Genomic DNA, 25983 nt, shown 5'->3' on the forward strand with positions numbered 1-25983 from the left:
GGAAAGGACCCCTTCTTCAATAAATGATGCTGGGAAAACTCGGTATCCATATGCATAAGAATGAAACTAGACCTCTATCTCTCACCATATGCAAAAATCAACTCAAAATGTATTAGACTTAAACATGAGACAAGAAACTATAAAAATATTAGAAAAAAATTAGGGGAAACACTTCAGGACGTTGGTCTAGGCAAAGAGTTTTATAGTTAAGACTTGAAAAGCACAAGCAACAAAAACAAAAATAGACAAATGACACTATATTAAACTAAAAACCTTCTGCACAGCAAAGGAAACAACTAATAGAATGAAGAGACAGCCTGTTGAATGGGAAAACATATTTTCAAACTATTCATGCAACAAGGAACTAATATCCAGAATATACAAAAACTCAAACAATAGCAATAGACAAACAATCCCATTAAAAAGTGGGCACAAGACATGGATAGACTTTTCTCAAAAGTAGACATACAAATGACCAACAGGTATGTGAAAAAACGCCCAACATCAATGCAAATCAAAAGCACAATCTTACCCCAATTAGAATGCCTATTATTAAAGAAACAAAAAATAACAGATGCTGACAAGGATGGACAGAAAGGGAAACACTAGAACACTGTTGGTGGCAATATAAATTAGTACAGCTGTTATAGAAAACAGTACGGAGGTTCCTTAAAAAACTAAAAATAGATCTACCATATTATCCAGCAATCCTGCTGCTGGGTATATGTCCAAATGAAAGGAAATCAGTATATCAAAGAGATATCTGCACTCCCATGTTTATTGCAGCCCTATTCACAATAGCCAAGATATGAAATAACCTAAGTGTCCATCGATGGGTGAATAGATAAATAAAATGTGGCATGTATACACAATGGAATGATATTTAGCCATAAAAAATGAAATTCTGTTTTTTGTAGCAATATGGATAGAACTGGGGGTCATTATATTAAGTGAAATAAACAAGGCACAGAGACAAATACTGCATGTACTTACCCATATGCAGTAGCTAAGAATGTTGATCTCATGGAAGTAGAGGGTAGGATTATAGACACCAGAGGCTGGGAAGGATGTGTGTTTTGTGAGGGGTGGATAAAAAGAGGTTGGTTAATGGTACATACAGTCAGGTAGAAGAAATAAGTTCTAATGTTCGATAGCAGAGTGGGGTGACAATAGTTAACAACAATGTATTGTATATTCAAAATAGCTAGAATAAGCTAGGTGTGGTGGCTCACGCCTGTAATCCTAGCACTTTGGGAGGCCAAGGTGGGAGGATTGCTTGAGATCAAGAATTCAAGACCAGCCTGAGTAAGCATGAGACCCCATCTCTACAAAAGATAGAAAAATTAGCCAGGGTGGTCTCATGTGCCAGTAGTCCCAGCTACTCGGGAGGCTGAGGCAAGAGGATCGCTTGAATCCAGCAGTTTGAGGTTGCTGTGAGCTAAGATGTCACTGCACTCTAGCCTGGGCAACAGAGTGAGACCCTGTCTCCCCCAACAAAAAAATAGCAAGAATAGGGGACTTGAAATGTTCCTAACACATAGAAATGATAAGTACTTGAGGTGATGGACACGCTAAATACCCCGACTAGATCATAACACACTTTACGCATGTAACAAAATATCATATGTCCCCATAAATATGGACAAAGATTATGTACCAATAAAATTTTTTTTAGTTTAAAAAATAAAAGAGATCAATCATTTGCTCAAGAATATATGTACATGAATATTCATCAAAGAATTATTTATTTATAAGAGTAAAAATGAGGAAAGAAATTAAAAATCAAAAAATAGGGGAGATACGGGTGCGGTGGCTCACGCCTGTAATCCTAGCTCTCTGGGAGGCCAAGGCGGGAGGATTGCTTGAGATCAAGAATTCAAGACCAGCCTGAGTAAGCATGAGACCCCATCTCTACAAAAGATAGAAAAATTAGCCAGGGTGGTCTCATGTGCCAGTAGTCCCAGCTACTCGGGAGGCTGAGGCAGAAGGATCGCTTGAGCCCAGGAGTTTGAGGTTGCTGTGAGCTAGGCTGAAGCCACAGCACTCTAGCCCGGGCAACACAGTGAGACTGTGTCTCAAAAAAAAAAAAAAAAAAAAAGGGAAATAAAAATATTACATCTATATAATGAAATTTTATACAACCATTAATACACATACTAAAAGACACCTTTATTGGCAAGAAAGTATATTTATGACCATTTATTAAGGAACAAAATCAGGTGACAAAATAGTATTATGAACCAATTTTATGAATATATGTGTGTCTGTGTGTGCAAACAAAAAAATAATTGGAAGGTTGTAGATCAGTATGTTTACAGTGGCTATCTTTGGATGGTGGAATTATGGATAAGTTTTTTTCTATTTTTACTTCATTGAATTTGTATTATGTGTGTACCAAATACTGCAATTCAAGATTTTGGAGATTTGTTTGTTCTGTTCTGTTTTGTTCTGTATTAAGCAAATAGCTGAGGAAACCAGCTAAAGAAAACCGATGCATTTCTTTCTTTAACCATTGTAAAAGCCCCCTGTAGGTGCTACTACAACACAGCCTCCCTTTACAGACAGATTCTCAGAGAGCTTGAGTAGACTGCCCAAGGTCACACAACTAACAGGTGGCAGAATCATGCCTGTCAGCAAAAGCCTGAACACGTACTTAAACCAGAAACTCTGTGAATGATGATAGTAACAATCTCAAGCAGGGCCATGTGCTTCAGTGAACCAACGGCTGGGACAACGTTTTGGACCCATGTATTGAATTCCATCCAGACACACGGGCCATTCAGGCCCCTACAGTGCAGTGGTGTGTAGTTAACGAGGCTGGCTGACGTCCTTGCGCTTGTCCTTCCTACTCCTGCCCCTGGTCCCTGGAGACTGAGGAAAGGCTGCCTCTCTTCACAGCCTGGGGCCCCTTTAGCGTTCTCCCGGAGAGGACAGCCTCTCAGCCACTCACGGGGAGGGGGAATGACTCACTCTGCAGGTCGCTAAGTTTCTGGGGAAGAGAGGGGCCCACCAAGTAGATATTTTAGGGAAATCACTTCAGCAAACCCAATGACCCCATCCTGGAGACTTTACAGTTAGAATTTGAACTGTAACATTTTTCTTGTGCTATTTGCAGCAAGGAACTGATTGAAATGTTATTGATCAGCATTTGTTGGTTTGGGTTTGGGTTTGGGTTACATTCCCTCCTACTTTTTGGCAGTAAATAGTTTTGAGAAATGACTATGAGAACAGGCTAGTAAGGAACCCAAATGAGGCATAACTATGATTGGAATGCAGGTGTCTTATCAATATGGTGATAATGCTATAGATGAGAGGGACAACGTGATAGTTTTAGAGTCAGTTTGTCGTCTGTTTTAAGCCTGTGGTGTTCTAGAGTTCTTGAAATCTCTCTAGGTTAACATTCATCTCCAAGCTGAGAATGAGCCTAGTCACTCCCAGCCTGGGCCACTTCTGTGGTACACCATTTGATAAGAATGGAAGATGGGACAGGAAGAATAAGAGATACATTTTGCTTAGAATATTGGTATTGACAATGAAGATTTATCACCAAGTTATTGTCAAAATAATAACCACTAACACCCCCAAATCTCCAGTGGCTTAATACAACCATCATTTCTTCTCATTCCTGCATCTGTGGGTTGTCTAGGGTCAGCTGTTCTAGGCTGGGCTCTGTTGATCTTGGCTCTAAGCTTCAAGTTGGGCCCAGGTCTGTGCCACATGTCTCTCATTTTTCTTAGATGGGCCATCTACCCAGAGCATGTCCTTTCTTCTCATAGTGATGACAGGGTGCAAGAGGGTAAGGCCCCTACACAAGCACCACCATTAACCTGCCAGCCAAAGCAAGTCACTTGACCACAGTCAAGAGCAATGGGGAAGGAAGTAGGTCTGTCCAAAGCGGGAGAAGGAAGAGAGTATTTGCTTTATTACTTTTATCTAATTATAAGTGTTAAATATGCAATGGAGAAAAATAAGAAAATACAAAAATTATTATAATTCTTCCTTAATACTACCACCCAGAGAGAATCACTTTAACATTCTGGAGCTTCAGATTTGTTTTGAAATATTATTTTTATTTTAAAAAAGATATAAAGTCAATAATAGAACAATTTTAAAAAGAAAAAAAAAAAACCACCCCACCATTTTAAATGTTTCTCATTATTTTTCCACTCTTTCCAGCACTCTCCCCCCACCATGCATATCTATGTACATATGTGTAATGTACGTTCCATATACACACACTATGTAGTTGCAAGAATGGCAAGTTTGCAACTGACAATTCTTTTTTTCTATTTCTTTTTCATAATCCTTTCCACACTGCTACTTAGTCTTTATACTCACATTTATCGGTGCTCCACAGTGTCCTTTTCAGGGGACATGCGATAATCTACTGAACAATTCACCCATCACTGGATATTAAACTGATTCATGATTCATTTTTTGGCTATTATGGATCATGCTCCTTTTTGGAAAAAAAAGAAACAACTTCCAATTTTTAATTTTTTTAAATTTTTTGTAGATATAGGGTTTTGCTATGTCTGCCAGGTTGGTCTCGAACTCTTGGCCTCAAAAAATCCTCCGACTTTGGCCTCCCAAAGTGCTGGGATTACAGGCAGGAGCCACCATGCCCTGCCCAGTTTTTAAAAACTGTTATCTATAGAATCTCTTTCTTTGTACAAGGAGTCAACCCAGTTATGAATACCATGCCTAGTTGATATCCATGAGGTGTGTTGAGCTCAGATATCTCGTGTTTCCGTTGTTTGGCTTCTAGTGCTTGTAGCAAGTATAAACAAAGTATCAATTCTATTTTAGGTGAAAATTCTAGAGTCACATCTCAACAGGCCCAGCAGCACAGCACTATTTGTGTATCAATTAATTGGACAGACACTAAATGGGTGCCTCCTGTGTGCCAAGCTCTGTGATAGGGCCGATGACAGTGGAGAAGATGACGGGAAGAACCCAGGTCCTCCTTGGGCTTGCAACTCCGTGGGGACACCCAGACAAGCAAATGACAATTCTAGAGCAGTCAATGCCCCCAGACCAGAGCAAAAGGTTCCAGAAGGAAGAGACAGTATGTGCAAAGTGGAAGGATGAGCTGGAGGTAGCCAGGTCTAGCCGACCCAGGAAGGAGTGTCCTAGCAGAGGAAAGAGCATGCGCGAAGGGAGCAAGAGGGCTCAGCATTCTGAAAAGGAGAAGTTCGATGCGGCTGAGCCGAAACTCACCACGCACAGGTGGGAAGGCGAGGGGGGCACCTGGAGAGGTGCATGGGATGGGTCTCCAAGGGCCTGGAAGCCATGAGAGGAAACTCAGAGTTTATCCTGAAGGCCAGGGGAGCCATTGAAGGTCTGAGAAATGGTCAGATTTGAATTTTATAATATTCACTCTGGGCAGGATGGATTCATGGGGCGGGGTGGGGAGGGGGAGTGCGGAATCAGGCAACAGGACCAGCTAGGAGGTTGTTATAGTCCTACTAAACGTGTCTTAAGCCAGGGAAGTACAGTGGGGAAGAAAGGAAATGAACAAACTCAGACGCTGTCTGGAATCGAGAGTGGACATGTGTTTTTCTCACACCCTTCCCATCCTGTGCACTTTACGACAGCTCCCAAAGACACCATGCTCCCTGGGTGAATGTGTCACTGGTCTGGGGTTGATTCCGGGCTGTTCTCTGGCATCCTTGCAGCTGGACGTGGCTGCCTGGACCTCATTCCCAACTGCAGATCTTTCCTCAAGGTCTCAGCCAGCCTTTGGAGACTCTAATAGAACATCAGCTCTGCTAAGAAACTTCTGGTGCTTCTTATCCCTCTGCACCACACCCGCCAGCTCCAGGTGGTTTTGGTGAGCATAGAATTTATTGTCCAAACTGGGAACTTTGAGAGAAGAGGGATCACTACTGATAATTATGCCAGGACAGTAGAGGCATTAGTCTGGACTAGCCCAGAAACCCTCCTGACAGCACGAGAGCCACGCTCCGAGCTGACTTGGCGAGTCAGGAGCAGTGCCCAGAGGGGAATTTCAAGCCTCCAACTTACCTGTATATAGAATAATCTTGGACTTTGAATCAGATAGACCTGAGTTCGAATCCTTGCTGAACCACTTACATTTACTCCTTTGGGCTTTAGTTTCCTCATCTGTAAAATATGAATGATGGAAACTTCATAAGAAATTTGGGATGATTTTTATAATGAGATGTTAAAAATTGGACTGTTTATTTCTACATAAGTTTTAGGTGAAACCCCAAGACAATGTGGACCTTCCCTCTGTTAAATATTTCTTCCAAGTGAAATATTAAACCACTTCCACAGGACCTGCAAAAGAAGGGAGTGAAGCCAGTTCTGCAACCTGTCCCTTAACTGTCACCTCCCAGGGCCAAGAGCGGAGGCTGGGAAGGGCCAGTGTCGAGATGGCGGTGGGGCCCAGCTCTCCCCATGGGGGGAAAGGTGCAAAGGCTCCCTTCTCACCATAAGAAGGCCACTAAGAGAATGAAACTGGGATGGGGTCTCCAGAGCTTGGGGACAAGAGGGCTGTGTCTGACACTCCCATGAGGAATGTAAAGGCAGTAACTGAGGCACCAGGACAGAAAGAATGGGTTCCCTGAGCAGGAAGGGAGAGCTGGCCTGGGCCATTGGACATCTGCAGAGGATGGCCCGTGGGGCAAGGTGACCTCACGGGCCTTAACCTCCAGGTGACCAGGGCTGAAGCAACAAACTGAAGTGACTAGTGGGATGTAGGGAATGCAGTGACCCCACCTACACATGGCAGGTTCAGTCACTTGTTCCCAGCAGGGCCTCTCGAGGGCACCACGACAGCCCCCATTAGAGAGTGTCACATCCAGCTACATCCCTTCTCCTTCCACTGCCATCCCCAGGGCTCAGAAGCTTTGGCCAGCAAGTGAAAGGAGAAGCTGGCCACGTGGACAGAGGAAGCGGGTGCAGATGGCTAGCCTCAAGCCCGGGTGGAACAAGGGGCAAAGAGTTTTACTTAAAATTATGAGGACTAGACATTTTAATTTTATGAAATGGAATTTAACTCAACTAGAGGAATCTATGTTGTCTGAGAATGAGCACATGCATAATTGGGCTGGCCTGGATTTTCTTCCAGGGGCGAGAGATGAAATGAATTAGCACCACCGTGTGCATGGGCAGTGGAGACAAGAATAGAGTTGTTGTCTCATTGCACCCTAAGGCACTGCTTGTGTAACGTGCCAACAAACACCGCAAACACTAGCAAGATGACAGAGGCTCAATGGATGTTGATTCTATTGTCTATTCGCTGGTTATGATCATTCTAAATGGTGCCCTGTAGGAAACATCTCCTATAAAGAGGGGCAGTGCTCAGACTTTTTTGTCTCAGGTCCCACTTGCACCCTTAAAAAACATTGACAAGCCAGAGAACTTTGGTTAAAGTGGGTTATTATATCCATCAATATATATCAATTATAGCTATAGATATGAGTCACATACACAGATATATATCAATATCTATCAGTTATATCCATGAATAATTACTATAACGGAGATCAAAACAGAAATTTTTGAAATATTAATTTATTTAAAAATAAAAATAGGAAAAATATTACATATTAACGTATTTTATGACCAATAACTTTATTTTCCAAAACTAAAAATGTCAGAAGCATAGCATTGTTTTCCGTTTCTGTGAATCTCCTTACAAGAAGACAGCTGGGTCCCTGTGTCTGCTTCTGCCTTCAATCTGTTCTGATACCCATATATGCAGCCTCTTGAAAACTCCATCGTACCCTCATAAATGAATTTGCGTGAAAAAGGTCAACAAGTCTTAGTGTTCTGATAAAATTATTGATTTCATGAACCCCCTATGAGAGTTTCCAAGACCCCCTGGGGTCCCCAGACCATACTTTGAGAACCACCATCATAGGGCTTTCCTGCTGCCTCTAATGTCCAAACTTTGAGGATTTACAAAAGAAGGGTGGGCGTATGGGGTACTGCCATGTAGTTTTCAAAATTCTTCATGTCTAGAAATGCCAGAGAAGAGACACACTAAGATAAAATGTTTCAGGGCAAAACGCAGATGCCATTGGCATGGTGTGGGCTGGTCTGTAAACCCAGTGTTTCCGCAGTGTATCAGAACATGGGAGGCACCGGGGACAGTGTCCATTGAGAACAGGCCTTGTTCTGCCCAAGGGTTCTGCGTGCTTGTGCAGGAGCGCGTTTTGCTTCCCAGTGGTTTGCCAGGCAATATTTCACTCCAGAGAAATAGCTGGACTGCTCAGAATTCCTTCTTTCTGTTCAGATTTTACATGCTCATTGAAAGAGTGAAATATAACTCGAGTTCTCAAAGGTGTAAAAACCCTAAGGCTCCTAGACCTCATTGGGAGACATGGAAACAGGGAAGAAGAAACATTTAGTAAAACTCCCCAGGTCCCTCCACTACCCACCCTTCTTCTGGCCAATCTCCTTTTACTATGTGACAACCTTTTAGTGATGTCACCACAAAGGATGAGAGCCCCAGCCTTGTGGCTAATTCAGCAGGTGGAACCCTTCAGACTAAGAATCGAATTAGTGTCAGGGACAATGTTTAGCAGGGACCAGAGAGGAAGATAAAAACATTCACATGGAAGGGATTGAATAGAGGGAATTGGCTACATGGGTGTTAGATTTTACCCAGGGAACTGATTGTGGGTATTAGAGCAGAAAGGGGGTTGCTGAACTAATCCGAGATTATCACTGCTAGAAGCAGGTGCTGATTCTATGGCCAGAGAACAAAAAGGAAGGTGGGGAATTAGCAGCAACTAGAGGAAGAGGCATAGCTGGTGCTCAGACCTCAGCACAGTTTGTATCCCGACTGCCAAGGGTGTGTAGGCCACGGGGGACTACGAGGACCACAGAAGGGTGCAGGGAGACTGAGCTGCAAGTGGCAAAGGATGCTGCTGGAGGTCGAGGCCCTTGACTGGGAGACAGGACTTAGCCCCTTCTCCCCTCCTCTCACTTTCCCTTCTCCTTCCTGGGCCTCCCATTGGCAGATGCCGCCTCATGAGAGGCCTGGGAAGTGGAGTGTGCAGCATCCAGCCCAGTGTCACAGAGCAGAGCACAGTGGGCTTGAAGCTGAGGGACAAGGGCTTCCCCAGCACAAGCTGCTCAAGCCCTCTCAGACTGAGTCTGGAGTCAGCTGGAATCAGCACCGGGCACTGGACAGCAGGGGACATCAAAGCGGGTAGAAGAGCTGCGAAGGCCATTCAGTGGGGGAGGCTGGGGCAAGTGGCCAGGGAACAGCTTTCACAGTCCTCCTGCGACACCAATGACTCAGCCTGGAGGGCCCAGTGGCACCCAGAGGCCTAGTTGGTTGTCAGCGTGGCCTCAGCCCAATTAGAACCTCATATCTTTGTGTCTTGTTACCCTGGGGCCTGCCTCACCCCCACCCAGTCCCCTGAAACCCCCAGGGTGGGCTGCTGTTGACCAAATGCCAGATCATTCCTTCCTCAATGGCCTATAGGAATCCAAACAACCAAAAATCATCTTTTAAAATGAGGCCACATGACCTTTTTCTGACCTGTTCCATGGAACAGAGATTCTGAATTTGGATTGTGTAGGAGTAACTGTGACTGCACCATGTAATTAATCCCTCCATGAACTATCACAGGAGCAAAGTAAACATCAGGCCGTGTGGTCTTGCTCAGGGTCTGACAGTGCGAATGCATATCACACACCAAGAGCCTTCAGGAAGCCTAAACACATTTGGTGCCATTCCTTTGCTGTGCCAACAATTTGATCATATTGTCTGGACGGGACAGTAAATGCTGCAGAAAAACAAGCAGGCATTGTTTCATAAGAGGCCATTGTGCCCTGGATGAGGCTACGCAACATTTCTTTGCCTTTGTCTCCCTGTGAGGCAGAAGACAGTCCTGTGCATCCATCGTCCCCACCCCCAGCTGTGTCCACCGAGAAGGAATCCGTTGGCTTGGGCGTTCTTCATGCAGCAGCCCTCTCCCCTCCCGCACACCATCCTCTGGCTAAGCAGTGTGGCACCCGGGAGGCCTGTTTACAGCTAATTAGATTAGGAGTGTGTTCATCTGGAAAGATATTTGTAGTTCAATAAAGAGAGTGTGAAGAATCACCCTCGAGGTGCTGCAGAAACAAAGGGTCTGAGCCTCATTCCAATGCATCCCCCTGCTCCCTTCTTAAACAACCCGAGCCTCTCTCCAAGAGATCTCAACCTTAGCAGTGAGGTTCAAGTCAAGCCACCCAGGCCAATGAAAGACCCCAACTTAGAAAGATTGCAAAGGAAAACAAAAAGCAAATCTGAAAACACTTTCATGCTGGTGTGTGTGCTTTTTTTTTCTTTCAAAGGAAAAACAATCACTGCTTGAGTTGTTTTGTTGAAAAAGAAGGGGAGGTAGAGAGAGCATCCTGGCCAGCAAGAATGCTGCCCTCCTGCCTCTTCTCCCATCTGCTCAAAAATTATTTCCAAAATATTAAATGCTGCATTTCACTGAATCAGAATTGCATGACATGTTGAAGAAGGGGGTGGGAGGGGGGGAAGTGATTCTGAAATACAATTTTCCAAATGTTTATTTTGCTAGCAAAGACCGTTGGCTGTCCTATTATAAAATCTTAGCACGACCCCTGGCAGGCTGTTGTCTGTAGGGTAAGTAGACACAGATTGGATTTCGTGCTGTGTCAAGGACAAAATGAATCCTTAATCTGGCTGCTGAAAATGCATATTCACCCGAGAGCAAAGCAGCTCCTGTCTTTCAAGCCCATACGCGCTTCATTTCTCTCTTTGAGATGATTTTGTTTATCAGGTTTGGCTACTCTTTATTAGCCTGCAAATAGCACAGGCAGTAGCGAAGCTCTCACCCTACTCTCACTAACCTGCCCCACTTCACTCTCGGGATTTATCAGTGCACATAAAGCTTCCATTAAGCACAAAGGCAGACTTCCATGGTGCATACAAAATATGGAAATTCTATCTGAGTTAACTTCATGTTGACTCCAGAAATATCTAAACATTAGAGTAGTCTGTTATTATTTCTTAAGATGAGGAAAGGTGGTTTGGTAAAACTGTACCAAATTACATATTTTGCTTCTCAGACATCTTGCAGGCTAGCAGATTAAAGATGCTAAATGATGAGGAGAGAAACCTCAATCCTCGTTACTTCTCATTTATTCTGTCAGAAAAAGGGAGTTGTGTTCACCATGGTGAATTCTTTTCTCTAGCAGCAATCAGGCCACAGAAGACAAAAGGTTCTTCTGTTCTCTCTCCTGTTGAAGAACACAGGCCAGGTGGGCTATTCTTGTGTTCTGATCAACTCAATGCCCTTCTCTCCCTGCTCAAGGTGAGTGTCCCAGGCTCTCACCTGCCAGCAAAATAAGGTGCCCTTCCAGGGTCATTCTTCTAAAAACATCTGGCACATGAGTTAGAGATTTCCCCATCAGGAGGCAGCATGAGTCGGCAGTTGGTCAATGCCTGTGCTGTCTGCTGCTACACCTGGAGAACAATCTCTTGCATGCTGGTTAATTACATCTATTGCTTTGTTCCACTCTCCCTGATGTTCTTTAGCCATCAAATGGGTCTCACAGAACTAACTCGTCACAGGGGAGACACCAAGAATCTCAAGTCCCTTGGGATATGGAAAGAGGAAATTCTGGAATTAAAAATAATTTTGGATGGTTGGAATTGATTGCTACGCACCATTCATTCGTTATTTTTTTAAGCCGTTGAATTCCTTCCATGCCACTCCTTAGGAAGCATGCGGGGTGGGGGGCAGCAGAGATGACCCAGCTCAGCCCCAGTCAAATATCTGGGGGTCAAAACTGGCCTCTGTATGATTTCCTGTGGATTTCCTACTCAAGGCAATGGTTGGGAGATTGCCAGAAGGATGAGCTAAACTGTAATTTCTAGAAGAAAAATTAAGAGGAGCGTGCATGAAATACAAATTCCAAAGATTCCGGGAGCAGAAATTGAGGACAGCATCACCAAGCCAAGAATTGACAGCCTGACTGCTAAAAAGCTCAAAGGAAAGTAGATCAGGAAGAAGCAAAGAGGTCATGGTCTCACGTAGATAAAATATTTGAGAGCCAACAAGAACGAGTGGATGACCCAGCCCTTCTTAAAAAGTTAGTTTATTAATCAAGCAGAATATAGGTTCAGCTACTGAAGCAGAGTCCCAAAATTCGGTGACTTAAGATGGAAGTGTGTTTCCCTCTCACATACTAATCCAGAGGGAAGCAGTCCAGGGCTGGAGGATGGTTAGATCATCCTCAATATGCAGCTTCCATCCCTGGGTCCAAGGTAGCCGCTCCTGCTCTGGCCACCTCCTAGCTGCAGGGGAAGGAAAAGGGCCAAGGCAGGGCACACCTACCTTGGGAGAAGCTGGCAAGATGGTGGCGCAAATCACTCTCTCTCAGCCCATCATGCAGAACCTAGTCTCATGGCCACACAGGGCTGCAGCAGAAACTGAGAACTACAGTCCCTGGCTGGGCAGCCCTGGGCTCAACTAACACTATTCTCTTATAAAGAGAAAATAGATAAGGGTGGACGGCTGGGCTCTGGAGGTGAAAAACACCAGCTCTAGCCTCAAGAAGCTTAAAGGCTAGTTAGGAAGATAAACAAGTGAGCTCACAATTATAGTAATAATACACAGCAAATATTTCCATGTGCTTACCAAATACGAGGCACTGTGTTTTCCCTTATCTCATTTAATACTTGCTATAATCTGAATATTGGTGTCCTCCCAAAATTTATAAGTTGGAGCCTAATACCCGGTGTGATAGTATTAAGAGGTGGGGCCTTTAGGAAGTAATTAAGTCATCGGGGCTCCACGCTCATGAATGGGATTAGTGCCCTTATAAAAGAGGCTGGAGGGAGCTCCCTTGCTCCTTCTGCCATGTGAGGACACAGCGACAAGGCACCACCTATGAAGCCGAGAGCTAGCCTTCACCAGACACTGAAATTGCCAGCACCTTGATCTTGAACTTCCCAGCCTCCAGAACTACAAGCAGTCAATTTCTGTTGTTTACCTTACCCGGTCTAAGGTGTTTTGTTATAGCAGCCCAAATAGACTAACACAGTACTGAAATGACCCCATTAGTATGTGTGGATAAAGAAACTAAGACTTAGCAAGCTTAGCTAACTGACCCAAAGTAATACAGTTAAACACGGAGCCCAGACACACACTGATTCTGTTGGACCCCAAGGCAGAGGTCAGGAAACTATGGCCCTTGGGCCAAATGCTGCAGCTCCCCCTGTTTTTGTAAATGAGGTTTTATTGGAACACAGCCACGCCCATTCATTTACATATTGTCTGTGGCTGCTTTCACATTACAACAGCAGAACTGAGTTACAATGGTCACAACAGAGACAATGGAGTGGCCTACAAAACCTAAAATATTTACTGTCTGGCCCTTTACAGAAACAGTTTGCCAGCCCCCGCCCTAGTGCTAGCGTGTTAGGTGTCATTGTCTGAGCATGTACAGGGTTCAAGGAGAACGTAGAAGGGGACACCTGAGAGAGGAAGGCTGGCTCAGGCAAGGACGTCGAGATTTAGCTGACTCTTGACCAATGAGCAGCACTGGGCCAATACAGACAGTGTAGTGGGAGGAAGAGCTTGTGACAAGGCCTAGAGGTCTGAGGGGGCAGTGGCAGGTTGGGGGACCTAGGCGGCTGCGGGGCTGGGAGAGGCAGACTGTGACGACAGGCTGGGGAAGGTGGGCACCGTGTCGTGGAGGATGACATTGAAGAGCTCCAGGACCTGCAAGTCAGGCTTCCCAAGCTTGGCCAGTCACTGCAGTCACTTAAGACACTTCCTCAAAATGAGATTCCAGGGCCCCACAACAAGCCCACCCAACATGCATCTTTAAGACCACTTCCCAGGAGATTCTGGGAAACATTGCCGAAGATGCTAGGAGGGGGTGAGGGGACAGGGCCCCCAGCCAGAGGCTGCTGCAGTGACCCAGAGCCACAATGAGCGCAATTCAGAAAGGACAGTGCAGTGAGGTTTTGTGAGAGCTTCTTGGGATAAGGTGAAAGAGAGGGAGAGGAGGAAAATGCGATGATTGTCTAGGATCACAATAGTTCAGTCCTGGTGATCAGGTGGCCCCAGGAGGTCTTCTCCCCAGTCTCACCTCCGTAACTTGACGGTGCATGTTGAGCTTCTTCTGGTGCCGAATTCCAGACATTACCTCCCCAAAAAGAAAAACTACTCACACCCCAACAAACAGCAGCCTGGCTGATTTAGAAATGGCCAAACTTTTACAAAATCAACAGGATTAGAAGAGTCAGCTCCTATATGATATGTACCTCTTGTTGCTTCTTTCTGGCCCTTGGAGAACTTATTTTCTTCAGGTTGTGAAAGAATCTGTTTCACTGGACTTAAAAAAGAATTGACTTGGGAATATCTTTGTGTGAGAACAGGAGATTTTAAACTCTTGTTTTCTTATTTTTACGAATCTAGATACAGTCCTCCAATCACCCTGGGAAAAATGACAGGAGGAAGAGAATTTGGTAGAAATGCGTTCTTATGTGGCATGGGGCAGTTAGATAAATGCATGCCTCGACTCATTCATTGCATAAATAAATCATAGGGTTAGAGCTTCAGTAATACATAATAGAAAAGGGGAAAGAAAGAAACTAAGAGGAGCTGACAAGGTAAAAAAATAAAGAGCTACATTTAGGCGAAATGGTGACAGATTGCATGTTCCCTGCCATTCTGTCCTCTTTTCAGTTACTGGTCATATTTTGCTAGAATTCTTCATTTGACTATTTCTTCACTGCTCCTGCAAGCTTCTGGGCTGGTAGAAGGTCAAAGATGAAATGCTGTACTTTTTCCTTGAAAATTGCTTATTTGGCTGAAGTTGAAGTTTAAATGTACATCAAATAAGCATAATACCAGGAGGCGAGCAGTTATGATTACAGTTATTATTACTAGTCTGCCGGCATGGAGTATGTTTTAAGCCACTAAATTTGTGGGTAACGTTGCATAGAAATATGTAACTGATATACTTGATGTTTCTTGGTCTTCTTTGGACATGATATTAATATAATGCACTTAGCCTTGAGGTTTTGCGTGTGATGTTAGAAATGAGGGAACTATTTTCCCTCTACCACTTTTGTCCTGGCTCCCTCTTACTAACCTTACAAGATTCAACACAATAGATAACATTTCTTTCAAGATTCCTTGCCCGAAGCCCCACAGGTAGGATAGGTGTCCCTTCTACAATCTGACATAGTACTCTGGGCTTCCCTATTAATATTACTGACAGCCAACTTTCATTGAACACTTATAATTTTCCCCTTCTCTTTCTACCTGTCTGTCTGTGTGTTTAATAAATTACAGAGCCACAGGGACCTTCCCTCGATGTGAGACTCATCTCACTGCACATGGGATTGTAAGGTTTATGAATCAAACTCACAGGGCTAAATTACTTTCTTGAGGTTGTCTACATCAAAGCACCAGTTTATGAGAACTGTGCTACCTGATCTAGTTAAGCCAGACATTACAGAGACAGAGACCAGATGAGAGACCCTGTCTCCCAGAACTTCATCTGCCAGGCCCCCCTGGAGGACAGAGCTCCATAGCGGCAGTGTGTGGTATTCTCTGTGGCTGCCTCTTCCCAGAATATGTCAGGCCAGAACAGGCCCTGGATATAGAGATTTGGGGGTGGGGAGGAGGCTCAGGGCAAGGAGACTGTGTTGGGTCACATATTTTTTCCATATTGTATCCAAAAATACTAATTCTGCACTCTTTCTAAGTTAAACGTGGCCTTCATACATGAGAAACAGAGAAGAAAAAGATGGTGGCAACTCTTGGATTCCCTGTGAATTTCTGAACTCTTTACCCAAAGCAGTATCTGAGAGACTATCCCCTAAACAGGCAATAAGGAAGCCTCATTTTCAACAACTAACAAGCCCCGCTTAGCCAATCATGTGATTTCATGGGATTAGGCAACTTGGAGGCAAAGCAAGGAGCAGGTACAAGTGGGATATGGAAAGCTGAGGGTGGTGCAGATCTGGCCTCCCCTACGCCTCTCTCTGACTGGTTCCATCAGAACCTGGGTTCAGATCCCAGCCCTGCTGTTTACCAGCTCAATGACCTTGGCAAGGCGTCCAAACTCCCTCTGAGTTCTATTCCGAGAGCTTTCCTGGGTCCTGCACCGCCCTGTGTGAGGAATTCTTCCACCAACAGAAAACACAGACTCCTCCACGGACCAGAGCCAGCAACAGGAGGTACCTACTATAAAAGGGGCTCTTCCAGTACCTCTCACTAAGTGAAGGCTTGGTCATTTAATTTACTGCTGTTGGTCTGAAGTGTGAGTTCTTGTTCTTTTTTTAGAGGTAATATCCAACATCTGATACATGGTGGTTGCTCAAAAGTGTTCATAGAAGGAAGAAAAGGAGGAAGACCAATCCTTCACAGAGTTGTGTTAAGTCAGACAATGTGTGTACACTTCCTGTCTCAGTGCCTGGCACATAAAGGGAACTCAATAATATTTCCTTTCTACATTCTGGCTTAAAATACAAAAGTTATCCAGGAAACATAGCACATCCAAGCATCATGATTCATCTGAAAGTCTGTGTAAAGTTTCATAATTTGGTGTTCCCTAAGAAAAGCACTCAGGAGGTCGGGTGGGGATGGGGCGGGGAGGGAGATCTGGGCAGGCAAGAGGCGGTAGGGGGCACTGTGGAGCTGAGAGGCATAGAGCAAGAGGAACCTGGCTTACCTTCTACGTGCACCACTGCAGGACAGATGGCAGCGCAGCCGACCAGCGGAACTGAGAGATCTTGGGTCCCAATGCTAAACAGATAGCCTTCGCCTCTGATTCCCAGGCCTTGACACTCTCCCAGCATAACCAAAACACCAACCCAAGAGCTATTTTCACCTTTTGGTAAAACAACAATCCCCTCGTCTGCTTTGAGAGTTTAATTCCTGGGGAATGGATTTTTAAAAAGACTTATTTAACTGATGATATTTTTCGTATCTTTTTCCAGTAGTAGTTGCTTGCAGATTTCTCCAGGTGACTTTATACTGTTTGAAAATAATCAATTTAGGTCTAACTCAGTCAAGTGTATTAGAAAAGGGAATACACTGTGCAAATTGTCCACAGCAGTGCTGCATGGGGAGGGCTCAAATGTAAACTCTGGAATAAAGGCACTGAAGATATTCCCTTTACCACTGGAAGACTGGCAGAACCAGATGAATGTGTTATTGATGCCATTACTCTCTTTCTCCCACTTAAGAAAGCTTCAAGAAACTCCAACATCAGTTGCTTCTTGATGTCAGGGCTTAAAATATTCCCAAACTCAAATTATTGTATTTACTAAATAGTCATCAAAAATGAGAACCATAACATGCAAATCAATAAATGTGATTCATCACATAAACAGAATTAAGGACAAAAATCACACGATCATCTCAACAGATGCAGAAAAAGCATTTGATAAAATCCAACACCCTTTCATGATAAAAACCCTTAACAAACTAGTCATAGAAGGAACATACCTCAAAATAATAACAGCCATATATGACAAACCCACAGCCAACATTATACTGAACAGGGAAAAGTTGAAAGCATTCTCTCTAAGAATTGGAACAAGATAAGGATGCCCACTTTCATCACTGCTGTTCAACATCTAGAACTACTAGTTAGAGTAATCAGGCCAGAGAAAGAAATAAAAGGCATTCAAATTGGAGAAGAAGAAGTCAAATTATCTCTGTTCGCTGACAAGATGATCTTATATCTAGAAAATCCCAAAGATTCCACCAAAAAAACTCTTAGATTTGATAAATGATTTCAGTACAATTTCAGTACACAAAATCAATGTACAAAAATCAATAACATTTCTATACACCAATAATGATAAAGCTGAGAACCAAATAAAGAAGGCAATCTCATTATAATAACTACAAAAAATTTAAATACCTATAAATATATTTAACCAAGTTGGTGAAAATCTCTACAAAGAAAATTACAAAGCACCAAGGAAAGAAATCGTAGATGACACAAACAAATGGAAAAATAGCCCATGCTCATGGATTGGAAGAATTAACATCATTAAAATGACCATACTGCCCAAAGTAATCTGCAAAGTCAATGTAATTCCTATCAAAATATCAACATCATTCTTCACAGAAGTAGAAAAAAACAATCCTAAAATTTACTGGGAACCAAAAACACTCCAAATATACAAAGCAATTCTAAACAAAAACAGCAAATCTGGAAACATCACGTTACCTGACTTCAAATTACACTACCAGGCTATAGTAATCAAAACAGCATGGTAGTGGTATAAAAATTGACACATAGATCCAGTGCAACAGAATACAGGACTCACAAATAAAGCCACATACCTACAGCCAACTGATCCTTGACAAAGGTGACAAAAACATACAATAGGGGCAAGATATCTTTTTCAAGGTACTGGGAAAACTGGAGTCCCATATGTAGAAGAACGAAACTGGACCCCTATCCCTCAAATTATACAGAAATCAACTCAAGATGGACTGAAGATTTAAATGTAACACCTGAAACTATAAAAATGCTAGAAGAAAACCTGGGGCAAACTCTTCTGGACACTGGTCTAGGCAAAGAATTCAAGATGGATGGACTAAAGATTTAAATGTAACACCTGAAACTGTAAAAATGCTAGAAGAAAACCTGGTGAAAACTCTTCTGGACACTGGTCTAGGCAAAGAATTCATGACTAAGACCTCAAAAGCACAAGGAACAAAAACAAAAATAGATAAATGAAACTTAAACTACAAAGTTTCTGCACAGCAAAAGAAGTAATCAACCAACTGAACAAACAACCTTCAAAATAAGAGAAAATATCTGCAAGCTATGCAACTGACAAGGGACTAATATCCAGAATTTATAAGGAACTCAACTCAAAACAACAACAAAAAACCTCATTAAAAAGTGTGCAAAGGACATGCATAGATATTTTTCAGAAGACATGCATATGGCCAACAAGCACACAAATGCTCAACATCACTAATTATCAGAGAAATGCAAATTATAACCACAATGAGATATCATCTTACACCATTCAGAATGGCTATTATTAAAAAATGATAATAAAAAAATAGATATTGATGAGGATGCAGAGAAAAGGGAATGTTTATACATTGTTGGTAGCAATGTAAATTAGTACAATCTTTATGGAAAACAGTATGAAGATTTCCCAAAGGACCAAAAATAGAACTATCATTTGATCCAACAATCCTACTACTGAGTATCTACCCAAAGGAAAAGAAATATTTTTATCAAAAAGACACCTACACTCAAATGTTTATTGAAGTACAATTCACAATTGTAAAGATGTGGAATCAACCTAAGTGTCCATGAATGGATGATTGAATAAGGAAAATGTTGTGTATATACACAATGGAATACTATTCAGCCATAAAAAAGAATGAAATCATATCTTTTGCAGAAACATGGATGGAACTGGAGGCCATCATCATAATTGAAACAACTCCGAAACAAAGTCAAATACCACATGTTCTCACTTATAAGAGGGAGCAAAATAATGTGTACACATGGACACAGAGTGTGGAATGATAGACATTGGAGGTTAGGAAGAGTGGAAGGGTGGAAGGGGGTTGAGGGATGAGAAATTACTTCATGGGTACAACGTACATTATTCAGGTGATGGATACACCAAAATCCCAGAATTCACCACTATGCAATATATCCATGTAACAAAATTGTACCTGTACCCCTTAAATTTAAACAAATAAACAACAATGAGAACCAGCAGCCTTTTTCAATGCATGGAAATACACACACACACACACACACACACACACAAAGTAATGTTAAATGAAAATATTATACAAAAATAGTATACAAGTGCCAAGTATGACATAAAGACACATTTATGTCATTGATAAGAATCAGAAGAAAATTTGAAGCAATGCAGTATTTGATCTAACATTCACTGAGTTGTTTGTGCTCCTTAAATTTGGAAATTTTTTCTTGGTAAATATTAAATCTTTTCACGTATGTACTTTTAAGGTACATTTAAGATGAATTTCCTGAGAACATAAATGCTCAAGTGGAATAAGCAGGAGTTGGTGAGGAAAATCTTAATTTTCATTTTTCCTGCCTTAAATGCCTGAAATATCTTGGATATAATGTTGCATGAATAAGGCTTTTAGTGTTTAATGTGATATGACTTAAACATTCTCTTTTTGCTAGGGTCTATAAAACACTTGCTATTAATGGCCATTACTTTTCCTTTTTATCTACCAAATTTACTAAGGCAGGAAAAAATATGTTGATGATTCTGTTGGTCTGTTCAAATCTTTTCTACTATCTAGCAATAAACTTCACTCTTCTTAAACCTGGGACAATCCACTTGGAAAGGGACACTAGGTGGTCCATCCTAAACATGATACTTTACATAGCAGGGGGCTTCCAGCTTGTCAACCTGCTTCTCACTATGTTTTTTGATCTTCCCAACAGTCCTGTTGAAGTAGACTGGATAATATTCCTACAGCCATCAGAGACACTAAAACTGGGATATATCTTCCCCAATTTTGCACAGCTAGTAGCAATAAAACCTTGCCATAACACGATAAGTGAAGTCTAAAACATTCAACCAGGAAAACACAGGTTTGCATTATTTTGAAGTCAATCAAATGATCAGGAGAAACCTATGCAGCTGGCCTGCCTGTGCCTTCCAGGGCTCCAGCTGGAGAATACAAACACAGCCTAGCCCCAGCTGCAATTCAGCACCAGCCGCTGTCCACTCCAGTTTAAATCCCGGTGGGGATGATTCCAGGGCTGACCGGGGCTTCCAGGATATCAACAAGGATTCCAGGAATCTCCTAGGTAGCTGAGACCCATTTCTTCAGATTGATCCAGAGAGACTGAGCTGAAAGAATGCTGGGAACGGGGAGACCCCACTTCCCAAGACACAGTTGCCTACCATTTTCCCACCTATCCTACTCCTCTCCCCAACATCTCCCTTTCCCGCACCAAAGCCAAGAACTTTATCACCCACCCTAGAATGAGAATGGGGGCTGCATGGAGAATGGGACCTATTTACAATGGTGTCATATCTGAATCATAGAGTTTTCTTGATTTGTATATCTTCTTAGTATTTGAAGAGCCAGACGTGGAAGACAGATCTCCCAATTTTTAGAGCAAAGCCCTTTTCCTACTTTTCGGGTACACTTTAGAATTACCATCCCTTGGCTTAGTTTGCCAAGCTACAGAGGGTATCAGACATGGCTCCCTGTGCCAGCAGAGTTCTTGTCTAACTCCTTCCTGTGAACGGGAGATCAGGCCCAGCCAGACTCAACACCCAAACCCACTTTCCCAAGTCTGGAGCTGCTATTGCACAGAAGACAGAGAAAAAGGTGAGGGAGCAGGGTAAGGAAGGAGCATATCATTCTTTTAACATTTTTTACAGGTTACTGACTTACTTCAGCTCATAAATTCTGCCCACATCTCACAAGTCACTTGCTTACTCACTATCTCTGCTTAACACATCTTGTGAGTTTCATCCATTCTATTTGTTTTCTTGTCTTCTCTAGCAGAATTGAATATTCTCAAATTCTACGGCAAACACACATTGCAAACAGAAAGATGTAGGGGGAAAATAAGATAAAAAGCAAAGGAAAATTTTGCTTTATAGTGGCAGGAGAAATAGAAACCACAACAGAGAATATTAACTCACAGTAATGTTGGAATTTTGAGCAGAAAGTGGTGGGTGCCTAATGCTAAGAGGAGACAAAGGACTAGTCACTGGAACTGCATGGTCTTCCAAGATCTGTTGGGAGCATTCTTTCCAGATCAGGAAATCTCAGGATTGGCATGTGGAAGGAAGAGGCAACTGAGGAAGGAGAAGCAGGGGAAGCTCAGAGACCCATGGAAAATATGCAAGGTACCCTGGGATAACTGCTGTGTTTAAACGTGGTTGTTTATTACATGACTTATTTTGAAAGTAAATCAACATAGCAGAAGGGTTCATATCTTAGCCTCTTGAATATTAAGAACTACAAGCAAATTGTCTAATTGAGGCAATGTATTAGTTCCCTCCAGCTGCCATAACAAAGTGCCACAAACTGGATGGCTTCAAACAACAGAAATTGCTTGTGTCAGAGCTCTGGAGGCCAGAAGTACAAGATTAAGATGTCCATAGAGTTGGCTCCTCCTGAGAGGTCTGCATGAAAGTCAGTTCCACGCTGCTCTTCCGCTGAGGGCTGCGGCCCCTGCCATTCATTGGCTTATGGCAGCATCACTCGAATCTCAGCCTCCATCACCACGTGGTGTCCCCATGTGTCTTTGTTTCTGTGTCTCTTCCTCCTCTTCTTATAAGGATCAGTCATATGGATTAGGGGCCCATCCTACTTCAGTGTGACCTCATCTTAACTAACTATATCTGCGATGACCCTATTTCCAAATAAGGTCACATTCTGAGGGCATAATTCAACCCATAACAGTCCACAACTGAGAAATATGAATTTAGTTTTTATTTATTTTGAGTACTTATTTTCTATTTCTCTGAAAGTAGGACAATGACTTGAGGTTTTCCAAGTGTAAAGACTTATGGTAGGTTTTACGTATTTATTTTCTATAACCATATAGATATTTATATATATAAATGACACAAACTGTTAACAGTGGTTATCTCACAATAGTTATATCTTGGAGGCTTTCCTTTCTACATCGTAAATTACTATAATGTTTGCATTTGTATAACAAACATGTACTACTTTGTAGTCAGAAGGAACAGCAAAGACATGTTTTCAAGGTGTGGATGAGAGGGATGTGTGGCTTTCCTTCCCCTGGCAGCCTTAAGAATCCTTAGAAGATTCCGGATTCCTTAGAAGACAGGGTGAGAATTACCGTGGGGAGGAGGAGGGCAGGAGGCAGGAGCACACGACATTTGAAAACTTGTATTCAACACTGCAGTTGCTTTGATGTGATTTGCCTTTGGACATCATCTTTAATGTATTTTAAATTCTAAAACAGCATTAAAGGAGGACCCAAGGTTTTCATGTTTATCCAGAGGAAACATGGATTTTCAATGTTGAGAAACGCAGGGGCTTCTTCCAGCCACTCACTGAGGTTTCCTGTCAGCCAAGGCAAAAAGGGAATATTGGCCAAAGTGGGATTCCCAGGTAAAATACAGGACATCCAGTTAAATTTGAATTTCAAATAAGTAACATTTTTTTTTCAGTATGTCTCAACCACGGCATAGGACAAACTTATACTGAAAATTATTTCTTTTTTGCCTGAAATTCAAATTTAACTTGCAATCCTGTGTTTTTATTCGCTAATTCTGGAAGCCCTGTTCCAAACACACTAGTTTAGACAAGCTTTTCTAGAAATTAGACCATAGGAGGGCTATGCCCCAGAGGCCACTTATAAAGGGAATTTATAAAATGCTGTAGCTCACCACATTTTTCTTCCAGAATTTTATACCAGCCATGGAAACGTGGTTTAAATGAATCCTATTTTTGTCAATACTTTATGTCAGGAGTTCTTAACAAACCGTGCAGGAGCTGCAGGGGGCCTGTGAGTCCCCTGAAATCCTAGGCCATATTTAGTACAAGTGCATCTTTGTAGGGAAAGGAACCATAGTCAGATTCCCAAAAGTGTCTAAGACCCGCCATGAAGGTCAGGGAGCATCAATTTACTGACTAGGGGCAAGGCTTTAAACACAGTTGTCTTAGTCTTTTTGCATTGCTATAAAAGATTACCTGAGGCTGGGTAATTTATAAAGAAAAGAAGTTTATTTGGCTCACGGCTCTGCAGGCTGTACAGAAGCATGGCATCAGCATCTGTTTCCGGTGTGGACCTCAGGAAGCTTCCACTCATGGCAGAAGTTGAAGGGGAGCCAGTGTGTGCAGATCACATGAGGAGAGAGGAAGCAAGAGGGGGAAGGTGCCAGGCTCTTTTTAACAACCAGCTCTAGCGCGAACTCACTCATTACGACAGGGAGGGCGCTGAGCCATTGATGAGGGATCCTCCCCCATGACCCAAACACCTCCCACTAGGCCCCACCTCCTACCTTGGGGATCAGATCTCAACATGAGATTTGGAGGGGCCAAATATCCAAACTCTATCACAAGGGGCTTTGTGCAGTGGCTTACGCTTGTAATCCTAGCACTCTGGGAGGCCAGGTGGGAGGATCATTTGAGCTCAGGAGTTCGAGACCAGCCTGAGCAAGAGCAAGACCCCATCTCTACTAAAAAATAGAAAGAAATTAGCCAGACAACTAAAAATATATAGAAAAAATTAGCCTGGGCATGGTGGTACATGCCTGTAGTCCCAGCTACTCAGGAGGCTGAGGCAGGAGGATTGCTTGAGCCCAAGAGTTTGAGGCTGCCGTGAGCGAGGCTGAGGCCACAGCACTCTAGCCCAGGCAACAGAGTAAGACTCTGTCTTGAAAAAAAAAAAAAAAAAACTATATCACAAGGACAGGCATTTTTGCTGGGGGCTTGGGTATAATTTTTCAGGTTAATTACTATTTAGGCAATTGACTTTCTTATGGTCTAAACTGAAAATGGAGAAAATCTCAGAAAATGTAAAAGCATGCAAAGTTTACCTGTGTACTGGAGCATCTCTCTCAAGTGTGTGAGGTGCCGTATGCTAGGCATGTCTCACGGGAGCTGAACAGAAGCCAGCTCCTGGGTAACGCTGATCATTGTGAATTCTCTAATGAAGGGTGAAGTTAAGAGGCATCTGCCTTAAATGCCAAAAGCTCTTAAAGAGAGAAATTCAGAAAGACAGACAGACAGACAGAGAACAATGCTTAGGCAATGGATATTCTTGTTACCTGTAGGGAAAAAATTGACCATTTTGATAATTACTACTTTAATTTTTTTCTCTAGAACTCCTTCTCTGATTTACCAACAGCTCTTAGAGATGAACTCGACTGGCCTCAACTCTCCGGTGTTACTGGGTTTCTGGACTCCACTAGCAGGTATGTGGGTCTGCACACCCTCAAATATTTCAACGTATCTGTATAAGAAAAGAACAGGAGATGGGTCTTGCTCCCAAGATGTTGAAATGAGAATTATTAGGAACTGCTTCTAGAACATGAATGACGTATAACAAAACCACCACTTCATCGAGTCCATCCACAGCACGGTAATGCAATGCAAACTGCATTTTAACAGTGCTGGCAAGAAAGGAAGATCCCTGCTGTTGGTTGCAGGGGTGCCAGGGGACTTGCAGTTTTCCGCCGATGGACAGTACTCAAACACACCACTGAATTTTTCTGATTTAAGGGAGAATGAAGTTTACTTGATTACTTACTCTCACAAATTAACATTTATAAAGGTAATGGCTAAAATTAACTGGCAAGTCTCAAAGTCCTGGAATCACCCTAGATTTAATGCTCTGGATTTGCAGCTAGAGACCACGCAGGATGATTCTAAGTGACACACAAACCCAATTCGCTGCATGAGACTGGGTGTTGCCTGAGGGCCTGCACTCTGCCTCCCAGCCCTGCACCTGGCGGGGACACCTAAGCTGCTGTGAGACTTTGCAAGTGTCCTTAACATGATAAAAAGCCATGTTTTTCTCCCAACATCCCCAAAACATTTGTAGCAGTTCATAAGCATAAGGAATATGGCAGACGACTGGCTTCCATGTATAAAAACAGAAGAAAGGGCAGAGCTTTGGGTTGAGGTCTAAAGGCAGGGCCGAGCCAGCAGGGAAGCCTTCTCGGACTCAGGCAGCAACACCAGAAAGCCAGAAAGGACCATGAGACAAACCATGAAAACCGTGAGGAGGGCAAGAGTGCATGGAGCTGGTTTATCCAAATCCGTAAGGGGCAGGAATGCCCAAGGGACGGCCATTTATAATTTTAACACACATTTCTTTTGTTTAACAAAGAGCATTGCATGCCATGAATCATTTATTTGATTATCTTTACTCATTCGCTTTAAAATTATTTCTTAAATACTTACCACCTAACCAGGCACAGATGTTATAGGTGTTTGAAGGTAAACAAGGCTTATCCCATTCTGCAGCCAATTAAAGAAAGGC

The 25983-nt window shown here is 42.8% G+C and overlaps 1 protein-coding gene across 3 annotated transcripts in view; it reads left to right on the plus strand.

The window, feature by feature from the left end:
• The window catches only part of AOAH (acyloxyacyl hydrolase (neutrophil)), a 220309-nt gene that overhangs the window by 110060 nt on the left and 84266 nt on the right, over nucleotides 1-25983 (plus strand). For all 3 annotated transcript variants that reach the window (XM_012638764.1, XM_012638766.1, XM_012638767.1), the window contains exon 12: nucleotides 24822-24913. In XM_012638764.1, the coding sequence (XP_012494218.1) occupies nucleotides 24822-24913 (92 nt within the window). The remainder of the gene's footprint in view (nucleotides 1-24821; nucleotides 24914-25983) is intronic.

The sequence above is a fragment of the Propithecus coquereli genome, unplaced genomic scaffold (genome assembly GCF_000956105.1).
Source record: "Propithecus coquereli isolate 6110/MARCELLA unplaced genomic scaffold, Pcoq_1.0 Scaffold134, whole genome shotgun sequence".
Taxonomy (NCBI): Eukaryota; Metazoa; Chordata; class Mammalia; order Primates; family Indriidae; genus Propithecus; species Propithecus coquereli.